This window comes from Myxine glutinosa, unplaced genomic scaffold (genome assembly GCF_964187855.1).
Source record: "Myxine glutinosa unplaced genomic scaffold, kmMyxGlut1.1 SCAFFOLD_2999, whole genome shotgun sequence".
Classification (NCBI taxonomy): Eukaryota; Metazoa; Chordata; class Myxini; order Myxiniformes; family Myxinidae; genus Myxine; species Myxine glutinosa.
Genome location: NW_027619092.1, coordinates 1 through 17193, shown reverse-complemented (window position 1 = coordinate 17193; position 17193 = coordinate 1). Strand labels below are relative to the sequence as shown.

Below are 17193 nucleotides of genomic sequence, written 5' to 3'. Positions count from 1 at the left end.
TGTGAAGCCATCTGTCAGAAAGTTGAAGCTCAACCGAAGGTGGAACTTGCAACATGACAATGACCCTAAACATACCAGTAAATCCACCAAGGAATGGCTGAAAAGAAAGAAATGGAGGGTTCTGGAATGGCCAAGTCAAAGCCCGGATCTAAATCCCATCGAGATGTTTTGGGGGGGGTTTGAAACGAGCTGTGCATGCAAGAAACCCCTCAAACATCGCACAGCTGAAAGAATTCGGCATGGAGGAGTGGGCAAAAATTTCTCCCAGTCGATGTCAGAGACTGGTAGACAGTTATAAGAAACGCCTACTTGAGGTTGTTTCTGCCAAAGGGGGCAATACCACCTATTGGAGCCAAGGGTGTACTTACTTTTTCCACCGAAGGAAATGGCATCTCTGTTAATTTTTTGTTGAATAAATTATTGCAAAGTCAATATTAAATTGTTTTTTGTTCAATTAGATCACCTTTATCTATAGATACTGTTTATATGAAGATCAAATATTGATATGTCCACATATGTTAAAAGATAAAAAACATTTCATGGGGTGTACTTACTTTTTCCACATGCGAAATTTGCATTTATGTTTATTTAAATTATACAATGGACGACAAAATGTAAATAAAAACCACCTTTAGAGGCCATTTTCCCCCGCAAAGCGGGGGTTGGCCTTTTTTGGGAAGCGTGGTTGTTGTTGTTTTTCGGTCCCCTTTTTGAAGCAATGTTTTACGGCCGGATGCCCTTCCTGACGCCAACCCTTTTTGCCACATTTAACGACAAACAGGGAATTACCAGTGAAATGGTACTCAATTAGCCGACCTCGGAAGGATGACAGGCTGAGTCAACCCCCCTGGCGTTAATTCAGCAATCGACCGGGATTCGAACCCAGGATCCTTGGATTTTGGTTCAGATTCGAATGCAGATCCGGCCTATCAGTAGGATGCAAAATGTAACCTTTTCAGCCTGGCGGAGGTGTGCGCTCTACCACCTGCTGTTTTTTTTTAGATTGGCACACACTGTGGCTTATTCGCGTTGACTGGTCTTGAAGGGATTAATCCTTTTTCCTTATCCTACAGGTATTGACCTTGGAGTTGCTTTTGAAATTCCAGCACAAATGAGGAGTGGTCCCATGTTTGCAGCCTGTGTGCTTAAGGTGAGTGTCTACACTGTAGGTACGTGGCCTTTTTTGAAATAAATGAAATTTTCTCTATATTTCAGTCATGGGTGAAAGCTTTGTCTGTTTCAAGGTGATGTTACTATTTTGACACATTTTTTTTTCTCCTTCAGAATGCTGAATTGGAGTTCAACTTTGGGGACAGTGACTTACTGCATCCCCCAGAAGATGGATTTTTGGCATTGAACAAGGCGCTTGCAGCACATATGGTGACCTCTGATTACCGAGGCAAGCTCCTGCAATTTCCCCACTTGCAATACGCAAAATTTAAATTATAATGTAGCCCTGGGAAAAATCTGTTTTGAAGCGTGAAGGTATGCAGCTGCTCTTTCTTTTTATTCAAGTGTTGAATATCGGAAATTATTACTGAAAGCAGTCAAATGCTCACCCTTACAAAGGTCAAAACAAGGCTGCATGGTTATTTTATCACAGGCACAATAATTATTCAGAAAATAAAATGGTGAATGGGTTCCCTCAAATGTAATGGAAATCTTTTTCCTCTTACATCAGTAGCTACAGCCGTTTTAAATGTCTGCAGTGTGATTTGTTGACATCAACAAAAATATTTCTGGTTATGTGGGTGTTGCTGCTTAAGATGGTGATAGCCTTGTCTTAAAACTGCAGCAAATGCTCTTGTAATGGTTCACCTGTGATGTTATGTGCAAGGGCATTCCAGGATTTAGAACTAGCTCGAGTGAAGAAACAGCAATTATCCATTCAAGTCGTGATGTTATGTAATGGGACTTGAAGATGGTGTGATCCCAGCATGATGCCACTCTTCCAGCTCTTGCTGATGCAAATAGTGGGGTTGGGTGGGAGTATTTGGAGCAGGAATGGTATGTTGCTGCAATGCATCTTGTACATCATACACACCGCAGCTACATATTTCAAATGAGATAGAATGAACGTTGATCTGGGAGGTGTTGAGGGTATGGGAGGTTTCTAATAGTCAGGAAGTGTCCAAATTTGTCCTTTTTTACAGGTAATTTCCTCTCCATTTTTGAAGAGATGAACTTATAAAATGGGTCGTGATGTCCGTCCGGTTATCTGTATGGCCCATCCATTAAATTTTTGCTCTTTTTGCTATGCCTCCATTTTCACCCACCTTTGGGTTGTTCTGGATTTGGATTTTTGGATTGTTCTGAAACGTGACACATGGATACATGAGAGTATCCCGCACAATCTCTCGGCCTTCGATTTTGGATCATGGGGTCTACCAGGTGTGGGTTAACCCCCAAACTTTGGATCCCTACCCGAAAGTGGCCTTCAACTAGATGGCCCACACAATCGCTTAGGCTTCGATTTTTTGGATTTCTGATCATGGGGGTGATCATGAGGTGAAAGGATTTTGGAGTTTGCTGATGGAGTTGATTTGTTGATTTGTAATACTCAGTTCCAGAAAGAGGATAATAAGCTTGTTACATACACGTCAGGTGGGTCGACGACAACCGTTGACTACCTGCTGGTGCGTAGGCGAGATAGGGGGCACCTCCAGGACACAAAGGTGATCCCGGGGGAGGAGGCTGTTTCACAGCACCACTTGGTTGTCTGCGACATAAGGGTGAAAGGTGCGAGGAGAGCTCGGCGGGTGAAGTACCAACCGAGAATGAAGGTGTGGAGGTTAAAAGAGGTGACAGTAAGGGAGGCATTAAAAGAGAGGCTGAGTAGGGTAGAGGATGATGTGGTTGAGCTTGAACGTGGTTGGATGTCAATGAAAGATAGTCTGTTGGGAGCTGTTGGTGAGGTATGTGGATGGACAAAAGGACCACCGAGGCACTCGGAAACATGGTGGTGGGATGATGAAGTTGGAAAGGAGATTGACGAGAAGAGGAAGAAGTTCAAGGAGTGGCAGAAGGCGAAGGGTATGGGGGCAGAAAAGGCAGAGCATGAAAGTTATAAAGCAGCCAAGAAGGCTGCAAAGAAAGAGGTAGCAAAGGCACAGGAGGCATGTAGGAAAATGTTCGGAGAACGCTTGGATTCGGAAGAGGGTCAGAGAGCGGTATTCAGGATTGCAAAGCAGATAGCGAAAGAGAGGTGTGATGTGATGGGGGTGAGTTGCTTGAAGGATGAAGTGGGACAAATCGTTGTGGACCCAGATGGAATTAAAGGAAGATGGAAGAGATATATGGAAATACTGTTGAATGCAGAGAATGAATGGGATGGCAACATAGAGAGTAACCCAGTTTTAGGACCGGCAGAGAAGATAACCGAGAAGGAAGTTGAGGAAGCGATAAAAGCTATGAAGAGGAGAAAAGCGGGAGGGCCGACGGGAGTTGTGGGAGATAAGTTGAAGGCAGCGGGAAATTGGGGTGTGAAGAGAATGACAGAGATCTGCAATCTGGTGGTGAAAGAAGGCCGCATTCCAGTGGATTGGGAACTGAGTACCCTCGTCCCTCTATACAAGGGAAAAGGTGACCCTCTGGACTGTGGCTCGTATCGAGCGATAAAGTTATTGGAGCATGGAATGAAGGTATTGGAAAGGGTGTTGGAGAGGAGGATAAGGAAGAAAGTGAAGATTGACAAAATGCAGTTTGGATTTATGCCAGGAAGAGGAATGACAGACACGCTTTTTATTGTGAGGCAGTTACAGGAGAAGTATATGGAGAAGAGGAAGAAGTTGTTTCTTGGGTTTGTTGATCTGGAGAAAGCATTCGATAGGGTTCCACGTGAAGTAGTGACATGGGCATTGAGGAAGCTAGGAGTGGAGGAATGGTTGATCAGAGTAGTGATGGCCAATGTACAAAAGAGCGCACACAGCTGTAAGGACGAAGGACGGGAACAGTGGTGAGTTTGATGTGAAGGTGGGAGTGCATCAGGGGTCGGTACTAAGTCCACCACTATTTGTAGCTGTGATGGAGGTGCTGGCTCAGAACGTAAAGGAGGGTTTACCGTGGGAGTTGTTGTATGCAGTTGATCTGGTGTTGATTGCAGAAAGTATGGATGGACTGAAGGAGAAGATGAACAAGTGGAAGGAATGTATGGAGACAAAAGGTCTGAAGGTGAATATCGGAAATACGAAGGTGATGGCAAGTGGTAAAGCATGTGGTGAGGTGGAAAGAACTGGGAAGTGGACGTGTGCTGTGTGCAGGAAGGGTGTCGGAGTGAATTCCATTCAATGTACAATGTGCGCTGAGTGGGTTCATCAAAAATGTAGTGGTTTGAGAGGGTCATTAACCAGTGTGGCAGCTACATTCAAGTGTAAGGTGTGCACAGAGGGAGCTGCAGATGGAGGAAATGTTGAGTTGGATCTTGGAGATGGCGTGAAGCTGGAAGGTGTGAAAACATTTTGTTACCTTGGAGACATGCTGAATGGAGAAGGTGGATCAGACTCGGCAACGGTTGCTCGTGTGAGGTGTGCATGGAAGAAGTTTCGGGAACTGAGTGGCGTGCTGACGAGGAGGGGAGTGTCATTGAAGCTGAAGGGAAAGGTGTATGCTACATGTGTGAGAAGTGTTATGATTTATGGGAGTGAGACATGGGTAATGCACGTAGAGCAGCAACGAAGGCTGGAAAGGGTGGAAATGCGAATGGTTCAGTGGATATGTGGAGTATCGTTGAGAGAGAGGAAGACAAATGATGAATTGCGAAAGATGATGGGAATAGAGCCTGTGTTTGATGCTGTGAAGAGAAACAGGTTGAGATGGTTTGGTCATGTGTTGAGGAAGGATGAAAGTTACTGGTTCAAAAGAGTGATGGAAATGAATGTAGAAGGAAGTAGAGGACGGGGAAGACCGAGAAAGACTTGGCTAAAGATGGTCAAAGAAGAAATGCGGGGAAGGGGGTTAACAAGGGGAGATGCAGAAAATAGGGCAAAATGGAGAACATTGTCATGGGGACCGCAAGGCTAACCCCCGCTCTTGCAGGGAAAATGGCCTTAAAATGCCTGTTGTTGTTGTTGTTGTTGATCATGGGGGCTACTGGGGGTCAGGAGGGTTACCCCCTTGAATATTAAAATCCCTACTCATGTCTTATTTACCAACCGATTGCTCTGAAACCCGATACAGCCCTTTTACTCGATGGTCCACAGAATCACTCTGTCTTAGATTTTTCGATTTCAGATCAGGGAGTTCCTTGGGGGGTTGGTTCCTTCAAATCGACAGAGGTCTGAGCTATAACCTCAAGAGATGACCGTCAGCTGACTTGGGGCAGGGAGCAGAGGGGGCTATTTATTGTGTACATAGTCAAGGCTCGTGGAAGAGATAGACAACAGAATGGATCAGAACACAACAGAACAAAAAGAACAGCAGAAAGAGAAGAGGGAAATGGCAACAGCCGGACCGAGGGAGAAAATAGACTGAGACGGACAACTAGGTAAGGAAGGATTAGGGGTAGGGAAGGATGCATGGGGTGGATATCATGGATACTGAAGTAGACTCTCAGGGGAGAAAAAAATGGAAATTTGGGGGGAAGTGGAGGCGGTAGAAAAATGGCGGTAGAAAAGATCATGGGTTTAAATGAGGGATGATCTGAGATTGCAATGATGAACATCTGTTTTGAAGACCTGGAGGGAAAATGAGATTGAAGAGAATGTGCAAGTTGGTTCTGCCGGTGGAGAAAAAGAAGAACAAATTAGTGGAGGTCAGCAGTGAGTCTAGATTTTGGGAGTTTCACCAGAAGAGGTTTAGGGTTGCTGGTGGACAGCATGCGCCCTGCAGAAACATGAGGGGAGGGGGGATTGGGGGGGATTGAGGGGGGAAGTGTGACATAGCACCGAGGGGACATAGGGTGCAAGACAAGAAAGGAGGTCGAAGAAGATAGAGAGACCACCGGCCTGTCTGCGATGTGAAAATGATAGGCCCATGGACCCAACTTTATCACGGGAGATACCAATGATATTGAAGGCCTTGTTCTCCACAGCATCATGCTGAGGAAGGTGTGAGGCAGGGGTGACAGCCCAGAGGGGAGAGCAGTATTCCATTAGTTCTGCTCTTGCAAACAGTGTTGATGTGGCTCGTCCAGCTAAGAGCCTTGTATGTGGTGAGGAGCTCAGGTCAAGGTTAAACCACATAATGATTACACTACTGTGTACTCGAGGATGGTGTTTCTGATATTTGAGGGCATCCACCTTTGAGGCTGAGTTGAGGGCATCCATTTGGGTTCATTGTTAGTCTTGTCCCAAAGGGAATGCGAGACTATTGCAAGGCCTCTGTTCTGTGTGTGTGTGTGTGTGTGTGTGTGTGTGTGTGTGTGTGTGTGTGTGTGTGTGTGTGTGTGTGTGTGTGTGTGTGTGTGCGCGCGCGCGCACATGGGTCTGAGTGCGTACGTGCATGTGTGTGCGTTTCCTTCCGTGCGTCCTTATATTTTCACTTTTAAAATGTTTTCCTCTGCAACTTTTTGTCAGATCAATGTGAACTCCCTCCCCATGGAGAATATTTTGTTGATAAGTCTGACATCATAGGTACCACACGGTATGGCAGCGGTTTTGGATCAAATGAAAAGATTTGGACATCATTTTCTCCGAAACCGCTCCACTTTAATAATTGAAACTTGGCATATGTCATGAGCACCCATGGGGTATATGGAGAGATCATGATGATGTCATTGGTGAAGTGCTATCCCAGCCATAATTGGTGGAATTTAAATCCTTAATACGAAAAATCTGAAACTTCATGAATGTGAGCTACAACCTGATGTGAGTAAAGAATTAAATTTATGACGTCATAGCTATGCCAAGAAACTGTGTGGCATAATAAGGTTATACATGGATGATACAGGTGTATTAGCCATAATAACATTGGGTCATAATAATAGCGTGTTCAGTTAACCCTGGCATTTTTGTTCAGAATGAACGCGTGAGGCGAGAGACTATGTGCTCGCTCTGCAAGTGCCGTTTTCGCTCCACAAGAGATAGTTATTGCCTGACACTTTTCAGATGCAAAGTTAGTTTCCACTCGGTACCGAAAGAGTATTTTTGGTGGTCTTTGCCTATTTTCAATGCTCATACTTTTCAGGTCCTATCTTTCAGGCATCGTTGAAATCTACAAAGCCAGAAGTGCTAGCAAAGAAGCATGTGACATAACCAGAGGAAATGCTGTTACCTATATATTTTGGAGAGCTATTAGCTATGAAGTAATTTATTTAAACATTCTTTGGGTGTTTCAATACTTTGATGAATTGTTTAAAGCAAGTTGCAAACAAATGAGTATGTATCATGGTGATTGATAGTGTATTACAGTGAGGAGGGTGCACCTCCTTATTCATCCCAAGTTTCACAGATCCAGAGTTGTGGGTCTTTTAATGACAAAGGGAAAATGATTTCTAATTTCCTTTGAGGCCATGCTTGTTCTGGTGCTTAAAAACCTGGGGGAGCAGAGAGAGCAGTAATCCATATTATCTTATTATAATAGAGCAAACGTATATGGTTATGTATGTTTATATGCGACCAAAACGTCTTCTTCTTCAAATAAAATTAACACTCAAAACACAGTCCGTGAACTCTTAATTATGTTTAGACTGCTTTTCTTTTTTCTTCTTTTTTTTTTTGTGGGATACAAGATCGAGGCTCGTGAAAGAGCTAACATTAATCACACAAAAAAGTCAAACCAACACAAACCGACACACAAAACACAAAATAGGGGGAGCGGTAGACAAGATGGGAGAGAGGAGGAAGGACACAAACACAACATTTGAAAGCAGGGACATCGAGAGAACTGTGGGAGGGAGAGGGCTTGGGGGGAGGTGGGTGAGGTATAAAACATATGGACACTGCAAGGACTTCCAGGAAAGAAGTTGGAATTTCGTAAAAGTGTATCTGGGGTGAATTAGCGGGGGTAGAAAAGTTCAAAGTTTTAGATTTTTTTTTTTTTTTTTTTTTTTTTTGGGGGATACTGAATCGAGGCTCGTGAAAGAGCTAACATTTACTTCACAAACACATCAACCAGACAAACAAAATATATTTTAAAAAGGGAGCGGAAGACAATATGGGGAGAGATGGGGAAGCACACAAACACAACATTTGAGAGCAGGGAGATGTGTGGAAGGGAGAGGGCTTGGGGGGAGGAGGCGTGGGAAGGGGTGGGGGGAGGGAGAAGTATAAAACACAAGGACACCAAGGACTTCCAGGACAGAAGTTGGTATTTCAAAAAAGTGGAATTGGGGTGAAATTAGCGGGGGTAGAAAAGATCAAGGTTTTGGATGGGGGAAGATAAGAGATGGTGGTGAACAGCTGTTTTAAAGACCTGGAGGGTGGAGTGGGATTGAAGAGAGTGAGGGAGTTTGTTTCAGAGGTGGGAGAAAAGAGGAATGAAGGAGTGAAGGTGAGCAGAGAGTCTTGATTTTGGCAGTTTAACCATAAGAGGGTTGCAGGCAGATCTTGTACGACCTGTAGGAATATTTGCAGGACAGAGCCCAGAGAGAGCTGGGGGGGCAAGGCCAGAGAGGAGTCGGTAGAAGACGGAAAGACCACCAACCTGCCTGCGGTGAGTGAGTGAGAGGCCCTTAGAGTTAGCTTCATCATGGGAGATTCCAATGATTCTGAATGCTTTGGTTTCAACAGCATGAAGACGAGCTAGGTGTGAGGCAGGAGCACCAGCCCAGAGGGGAGAGCAGTATTCCATTGAGCTGCGGATGAAAGCCTTGTATGTGGTGAGGAGCTTAGGTGTGCCAAGGAAGGACTTCGCACGACGGAGGATGCCCAGTCGGCGACTGGCTTTGGAGGCCAGCTTGGAAATGTGGTTTTCCCAAGAAAGATCATGGCAGATAGTGAGACCCAAAAGCTTGAGCGACAGAACTTCTTGGAGAGGATAGTTGAGAAAGTAGATGGGAGGGTTTTCCAGTCGGTCTTTTCGGAGAGACATTGTAAGAGTGTGAGATTTGTCAGGATTGAAAGACATGTTCCACTTGTTTGACCAGTCTGTAATTTTGTCCAGGTCTGCGGAGAGTGAGGAGGCTCCAGGCTGCCGATCTGATGGATGAGGAATGGAGCAGCAGACAGTGGAGTCATCAGCAAAGAGAAAGAGAGGGTTTCCAGAGAGTCGGGGAGATCGTTGATGAAGACCAGAAAAAGCACAGGCCCCAGAACACTATCTTGGGAAACTCCAGCCAGAACAGGAAGGGGCGATGAGAGAAATCCATTCAGGGCCACATGTTGACTATGACCAGAGAGGAAGTCTGCAAGCCATGAGTGGAGATTTCCATGGAAACCATAGGAGGAGAGTTTGGTGAGCAGAGCTGGGTGCCAAACCGTATTGAAGGCACGTGATATGTCAAGGGAGACAGCTCTGATTTCCTGTTTGGCATTGAGGACCTCCATCCATTGTTGAGGCAGCAGAAGCAACATGTCCAGAGTAGAATGACCTTGTCTGAATCCAAATTGATGATCGGAGATCAAGCCATTGGAGAAGAGGAAGGATTTGATATCCGAAGCAATGATGGATTCCATGACTTTGCTGATAATTGGGAGCAGGCTGGTTGGTCTGTAGTTGCAAGGATCTGTTTTTGCACCTTTTTGTGTAAAGCGGTAATGATTGCTGATTTCCAAGATGCTGGCAGATGACCTTGAGCAAAAGAGAGTGTGAAAAGAACAGAGAGAGGGTGAGATAGAGCGGCAGAGCAGGATTTTAGGACCTGTGGGCTGATGCCGTCTGGTCCATTTGCAGAATCAGAGTCGAGGTTTGACAAAAACCTCTCCACCTTGTCAGGAGAGAAGGACACATAGTCCAGGAGCAGTTGGGTTCGACTGGGTAAGGTGGGAACAGAGAGAGATGGGTTTGGGACACAAGATTTTGAGGCGAACACTGAGTTGAGACATTCTGCCTCGATGTTTAATTTAACTTTTACAATGAATTAAACAATAACATTTCTCAGGTCTTCTGATTGATGCTGCCATATACATTAAGTGTGATGTATCAATCATAGAGGAACTTGTAAACTCTAGCATACTGTTCATAGTCTAACAAGTTCTGTGTTACATGAGAAAATACTGTGCACAATCTCTTGTCGACCTATCATTACACTCCTCATTATTTAAGATCTGTGTTGTGGGTTTTTTTCATTGTTAAATTTTAAAATGTCACCTTGTGCAGGAAGCACCCAGGTTACTCAAGACAAGAAGCAAATTAATGCCCCACACGCTTTGATCATTGAACCATCTCGGGAGTTGGCTGAACAAACTTGCAACAACATCCGGCAATGCAAGAAGTTTGTTGTGGATCCCAAAATAAAGTACGCACGAGTATGTTGTGGCACATTATATTACTTCCTCCTTTTACTAACACTGTGTACCATTTGTTTGATTATTTTTTGCAATTTCGCTTGTTCCATCTATTTTCTCTGTAATTCGTCCTGGTCAACTATTGGGAGGAAAGATAAAGCTGTCACTTTCAACTTGCTGTTTAAATCTTGTTCTAGGGAGCTCTTGATCATTGGTGGTGTGGCTGCGAAAGATCAGTTGCAGGCATTGGAGGATGGGGTGAGATTTTTCATCCTTATAATTACTAAAATATAGTACTTTGTGCAATGCTCATTTTATTTTGTTAATATTGTTTGGGCTAAGCTCAATGTTGCTCTGTATTTTCAGGTCGAGACATTTCAACAAGATTTAAATTTCCCATTGTATGAGTCTTTGGCTGGGTTAAACCAGTTTGGAATTGCTAATGCTACGAGGATGCTTTATTCTCTTCCTATCAATTTGAACGGTGTGCTTTTCAGGTGCATATCATAGTAGGGACTCCAGGCAGAATCGATGACTTGATATCGACAGGAAAATTGTCCTTATCACAAGTTCGCTTTTTTGTGCTTGATGAAGCGGTGAGTAAGATTATTCTGGACCAATTTATGTTCCTTAAATTTAATACTGTCATTCTGTATGAGCAAGTCTGTTGGCCTTGCTTGGAATTTTGTTTTTATTTGGAATATTTTTGCAAAGGATTTGGTGTAAAAATAAATAAATAAACAAGTGGAAGTTTGCTAATGCTTTGCAATACCTTTTGTACACCATTCTTAAACCTGGATTTTGTTTCTAAATAATTGGATTGAAACTTTTTTACATTTACTAAACGGTTTTGCCACTTATGTGAATACCCACAATATTGCTCATTTGCATACTCGTTTGGGTCATACTCGTGCATAATATTGCAAATTCCTGCTGCCAACCCTGTAAGTCGCCTCTTGCGACACACAGTCGCCTCTTGCGAATGTACTTCATGTATTTCTATGTACATGCAATTACAAAGCATGTACTTCTATGGCAAAGTAAATGTACTTACATGGCAAAAATATGTGAATTTTATCTAAAGACCAGTGTCATTCTGTGTTGGTGTTTACAGGTTAATGGATGTTTTGCCTCTATTGCATGCAGCCACATTGCTTTTTGTTTCTGCTTTGCTTACGTGCTCTGTCAATAACATTCCATAATTTCGGCCTCTTGCTGTTTCTTTTTGCACCGTTCCTCCTGTTCCTTATTTCTCACATGGTAAAGTGTTTAACTGAAGTTTAATACCCCATACCTCCCCATCTCTCTCCCCCCCACCATTCAGGATGGACTGCTAACAGCAGGTTGTACTGAATTTATCCATCGTGTCCACGCTAAAATTCCCCAAATCACATCAGATGGGAAACGTTTGCAGGTACTTGTGAAGCATATTAGTAGTCGAACCGCTGGAACCAGATTGCTTGCCTTTGAGTACTGAAAAGTCTGATTTAATTTATAATTCGTATTTTTAGTTTATTTTCTCATTCTCATGAATGGTTGAACATAAAAATGAAGAGTATTGAGAATAAACTGGACACATTTTTAGCTAGCATAAACTGAAATTGCTATTGACTATTTGGGCTCTATTAAAATACGTATACTCAGCTAGATCTGAGAAAATAATATATTTTTCATATTTTGATTGGGCTACACGTTAAGTCCACTGGTGAAGTGGATGGAATGTGGAGTAAATGTAATTGTGACAGATAGGAAATGTATTGTGTTCATTTGAAAGAGGGGTAGATAGGAAGAAAGAGGAAAAAAATGTTGGGTGGGTGGAGTGAGATCATGTAGAGGGGTGAGGCTGGGGAATGTTTTTATTACATATTATTTTTGGTGACTAAATTATTATCCCCCACGCTTTTGAAAAAAAAAACGGCGGAATATTGGAATCGGCTGCATCTGTGTGTCTGTCCGTCCGTCGCGCTATCTCCTAAACGGTTGGGCAGAAATGCACCAAACTTGTTAGTTATGAATTATGATCAACACATGGAAGGAAGGTGCAAAAGCAGTATCATTTTTGGCCCTGCCCCCTGGGTGGGGTCAAATACCAAAAAATGCAATTACGGGCACATTTTTAAACATTTTAAAATGAAACTTTGTAAATGCAATCAACATCTGAGACCCTTGAAATATGTAATGTTGTTTTGGATTTGACCCTCGGTTTATGCTCCAGGGGAGTAGGGACTTAGGGTCACAGGGGTGATAATGGGAAAAGAAAAAAAAATTATACTCAAAAATTGATATTGCTTCAATCCTTGTAGAACTTTATGCCATCTTTCAACTTGGCTTTAGGTGGGAAACGTGGGGATTAGTGATGGCACACCATCGACTTCACTCAAGTTAAATATATAGTCTTCATTCTGCAGAAAGGATCGAAGACACGGAATTGTTTGTTGTTTTTAAGGAGTGAGAGTCGGAGATATTGAAGGAAGGTGAAATTATATTATCTCTGCTCATGACAGGAAGACGTTAGCTGTGATATACATAGGAGCAAATTATGTCGGGAAAGTTTATTCGGAGGATTAAAAACAGCTGTTTACCACCATCTCTTATCTTACCCCTCCCCTACCAAAACCTTGATATTGTTACAGACGCGGTTTTAGATGTTAGTTTACCGAGCGGTTTGGTATTACCGCGTCCGAACAGTTACTCCCCGATTAGAACCCGATCCCGCCCGATTCCACTCGAACGTTGGCCAAATCGCGCTATGCTAAATCAATGAAGGAAAGGACACAACGGCTGGGATTAATGCAACGACACAAGGGGTACAGTTCTCAAGACCTCCGGAGGAGGATATAATTGGTGATGCAGAAACGGGTAGATTACACGGTAAGAGGTAAAGCACAGAAAAGATGGGCACTTAGACACAGTCTTATCTTGTCCCCGACAGACCACAGACAAACGGGACAAGACTGACTTACACAGGGATTGATGGCAAGGAAGGACAGGCAGTCGATAGCACAAGGTGCACCTTGGCTCAGGGGCAGAATCAACACGGTCCGGTCCAGAGATGCGGGGAGGTATCGCAGCGCTCGGAGGTGGCGTCCTTCTCTCTCCAAGCTGAGGCGCATCTGACGTCACCTCCCTCTTCCTGCGCATGCTCAGCGGGGAGTGACACGCCCTCGGCTCGTTAGCTCCGCCCCAGATGGAATCGGTCCGCCGCTTCTATTGGGTGCGGGGGGTTACCGGGCTCCGCCCTTGACGAGGATCTGACAGCGAGCCCCTGCGTGGTAACCCCGTCGGAGCACATGTTCAATGGCGGCTAACCAAGCCGGAATGAGGACGCACACTCCCCGCGCCGCCGCCGCTGTTGTTGTTGTTGTTGTTGCTGTTGTTGTTGTACCATGAGGAAGAGCTGCGGGGAGGTATTGGGAGGTCCTAAACTTTCTAACGGTGCCATACAATCACATTCTGGTGCAACGAAGAGTCAGAATTAATGGAAACGAGTCCTTGACTGACATAGACTAAGAATAACTAGCAAGATGTCCTATAGTTGTCTACGTGAGATGCGGTGGACCTGGATGCGACATTTAATGGGGGAAATAGGGGGAGGTCGGGGCTACAGAGTGTTGTTTACAGAAAATGGGACTAGGGAATGGGGGATTGGGGATAGTTGGGAAGTATTGGGGAAATAGGGGAATATTTACAAGCGGATATGGATGGAGGCCAATCTCATATCTGCAACATTGCACCCTTCTCTACCTCGGGGCGTCCCGACCCGATAAATTTTTACTTACTTTCGTGTGGCACTCAGATGTAGTTCCCTCTACTATTAACTCAACCCTGAGTGCGACAGTTTTACAGATGTTCACAAATGAGTAAATATGTCCCCCTGCGACGTTGCACCCTTCTCCTCACAGAAACACACCCACAGGATAACCAAATCGCGGAAAGAATCCTCAAATTAAACATACAGCCGGTAGGGAGCATCATTTATACAAGACTACACTGATATTTACACTACGATCCAGGACCTGTTTTTGGAGGAACACATGCAGATGTTATGCATAGAGAGAGCACGCATGCCAGCATCGATACACCAACCCACGAGTGCCCTGTGGCCCTACGGCCTTTAATAATATGCAGAGCACCCCATCCAAGCACCAAAAGCACCACCCCATCATGTACAGTCAGCACCATCCGGTGCACCAATAAAATGTTCAATAATCACCGGTGGTGTCGCAGCCGGCCGATGTTCTGCCGCTGGTCTTGCCTTGGAGCCCACTTGGTGTTCTGGCTTCCTTCAAAAATAAAGAAAGGCGCCAACCGCGTCCATTTCTAAATTGTGGCCGTCAGGGGGGCCAACTATAAGTGGTTCACCTGTATGGCATAGGTGCCACGTTGACCCAGAGGTCCATCAACGGGTGGTGCTTGGCCGCAAAAGAACTGCGGTCCATGGTGGGCGGCCACAAAAATTGCGGTCCATATGGTGTATCGATCCAGGCAGCAAGCAGCGAAAGTACAGGCCCACAACTGCGGAGCCAGCACCTCTCTCTCCTCTCTCTCTGCCCCAAAGCCAGATCCTCGGAGGTGGGAGACAAAAAAAAGACAAGTGAGCAAGGTGGTAAGGGCGCAAAAGTGCATGCAATATAAGGTAATGCACACTGGGGGCACATGGGAACCAGGTGAGACAGGTACGTTCCTACCGTACGCCCCCCCCCCCCCCCCCCCACCAGGTAACCTACATTGCCCCTCCCTTACCCCTTACTGTATCCACAAAACACAACACTACCCATAAACATCTACTTTACACATCAACAAACGTCCCTACTGTCTTCCCCGTTCCTCCCATAAACCAAATTCGTCTTCTCTCCCTCCTAACCAATCAAATTTGCCATTTCCAACTCTCATCAAAATTTGCCATCTCCAACTCAACATCAAAATTTGCCATCACCAATTCATCATCAGTCCCTCCTAAGGAGGGAGAGATGGAATCACCCCAATGTCTCATCCACGTCGTGATGCGTCTCACAAATCCACACAGCAATTCTCCTTTCCTGCAACACAAGACAAAGGAACACAGGTGTGGAGTCATCATCATCACCTCAGGCAAGTGGCTGCGTATGGTGTGACAGGTTCATCAATCCTAACTATTTCCTAAATGACTTTAACAACTTTACATTACCCGGGGTCTTTCTCCTGCCAAACCATTGGCCATCTTACACTATGGGTTCTAAAAACCAATTCCCATTGACCAAACTGTGGTGCTTCTCAATTTGGGGTCTCACTCCCCCGATTCATCTCCCGGTGCCCTCGCACAATTTCTGGGCTGTGACGTGTAGCTCTCCCAGCAGGTCTACCCACCTGCACACCTCCACCACTGCAGTTGCCACCCGAGCTTACCTAGCTCCTCACCCTAACCTAACTAACTGGGGAAGGCCCTCTCCTGGCTCTGTCACCCCTTGGTGCCCTCTGGCACTGGGCTACCCGGGTCCGTCCCCCGGATCCTCGGGCCCCATCCACAACTACCGGCTCCCAGAGCCCACCTGCGGCCTCACCTGGCCGACATCCTCACAGTGGTGGAGTGCCCAAACCAACTACACACACTAACAGGCTACACGCCCAGCCATTTCCACAACACTAATGCACCCATCCAAACATCATTCTTCCACTCGCACCACAGATGCCAATATCCAACCACAATTTACCTGTACCCTCTACCTAACACTTACACTACCCGCCCCGGGTATCCGTGATGGGGGTCCACTCTTCCCCCATCCACACCTTCGCACCAGCACACCACTCCGTACCACTTACTCCAACTCTCTCCACACCAGTCATTCTCTGCTCCATATATTCCACACACCTGTACTTGCACACCTGTGCTCTCATACTTGGTGCCGCCTGCACCCTTCTCTCCCCCAGGTGCATTCGCGCTGATCCACAACACTCACTGCTCCACACACCTGTCCAGTTCTCACACAGCATCATCTCATCTAACTACTCCCCTCTGAAACTTGCGCTTCCCAGTCGTCCCTTTAAACTATTGCGCTCCCTCGTCATTATCATCCACACTAATCTACCTGCGTCCCCACTACAGGTATCCTTGTCACTAACTAACCTTAACGTCACCTAATGTCATCTTCGCTAGATCCCTATCAATATCCTAACCCACCCGGGCTAGTTTTCACTGCCATCAACCCCATAAGCTAGTGCGCATTTGCCCCCCTCATGGGAAGGGTGGCAGGGATGCCACCCTTACCCACCGGGCCCATCGCTCATCAATCCCCCAGTCCTCTGGCACTAATAAGCCCCCCTTATTCAGAGGTACTGGGTCCCGCCTCGGCATCTAAAGCCGAGGCAATCCACGGGGGCGCCTGCTCGCCGGTGTAAGGCCTTATCCGGTCGGCGTGGACGATCCGAGGGAGGGCTCGTGGCCCCATTTTGATTTTTACTACCACGTCACAGACTTGCGACAGGACGACCCCCGGGCCTTGCCAGGGAGAGGTGAGTTTCGGGCACCTACCCTTCCTCCTCCGGGGATTGAAGAACCAAATCTTCATCCCCGGAGTGTACTGACTCCCCTGGCTCCGGTGGTCGTACCTGCGCTTCATCTTTTCCCCCGCCAGATGGAGTTGGCGGCGGGCGAAGGCATGGACTAGCTCCATGCCTTCCTCTAGGTGACGTGCGTACCCCTCCCTCGGCGGGTTAACCACTGTGTCTGGCACGGGACCGCATAGCAAGTCGGCGGGAGCCCGTAACTCCTGCCCATACATAAGCAACGCTGGACTGCATGCGGTGGCCCCGTGCTGGCTGGTTCGGTAGGCCATGAGCAAATAAGGGAGATGTTCGTCCCAGTCATCCCGACGGGTGGCGGTGAACAGTGCCA

The 17193-nt window shown here is 45.8% G+C and overlaps 1 protein-coding gene across 1 annotated transcript in view; it reads left to right on the top strand.

The window, feature by feature from the left end:
• Positions 1–11799, top strand: part of LOC144889351 (ATP-dependent RNA helicase DDX1-like) — a gene marked incomplete at its 5' end in the record, with an annotated part of 31626 nt that extends 19827 nt beyond the window's left edge. The window contains 6 exons of the mRNA XM_078769547.1: positions 1074–1150; positions 1285–1399; positions 10195–10333; positions 10520–10580; positions 10820–10918; positions 11647–11799. Coding sequence (XP_078625673.1) covers positions 1074–1150; positions 1285–1399; positions 10195–10333; positions 10520–10580; positions 10820–10918; positions 11647–11799 — 644 coding nt within the window. The remainder of the gene's footprint in view (positions 1–1073; positions 1151–1284; positions 1400–10194; positions 10334–10519; positions 10581–10819; positions 10919–11646) is intronic.
• Positions 11800–17193: the final 5394 nt, after the last annotated feature.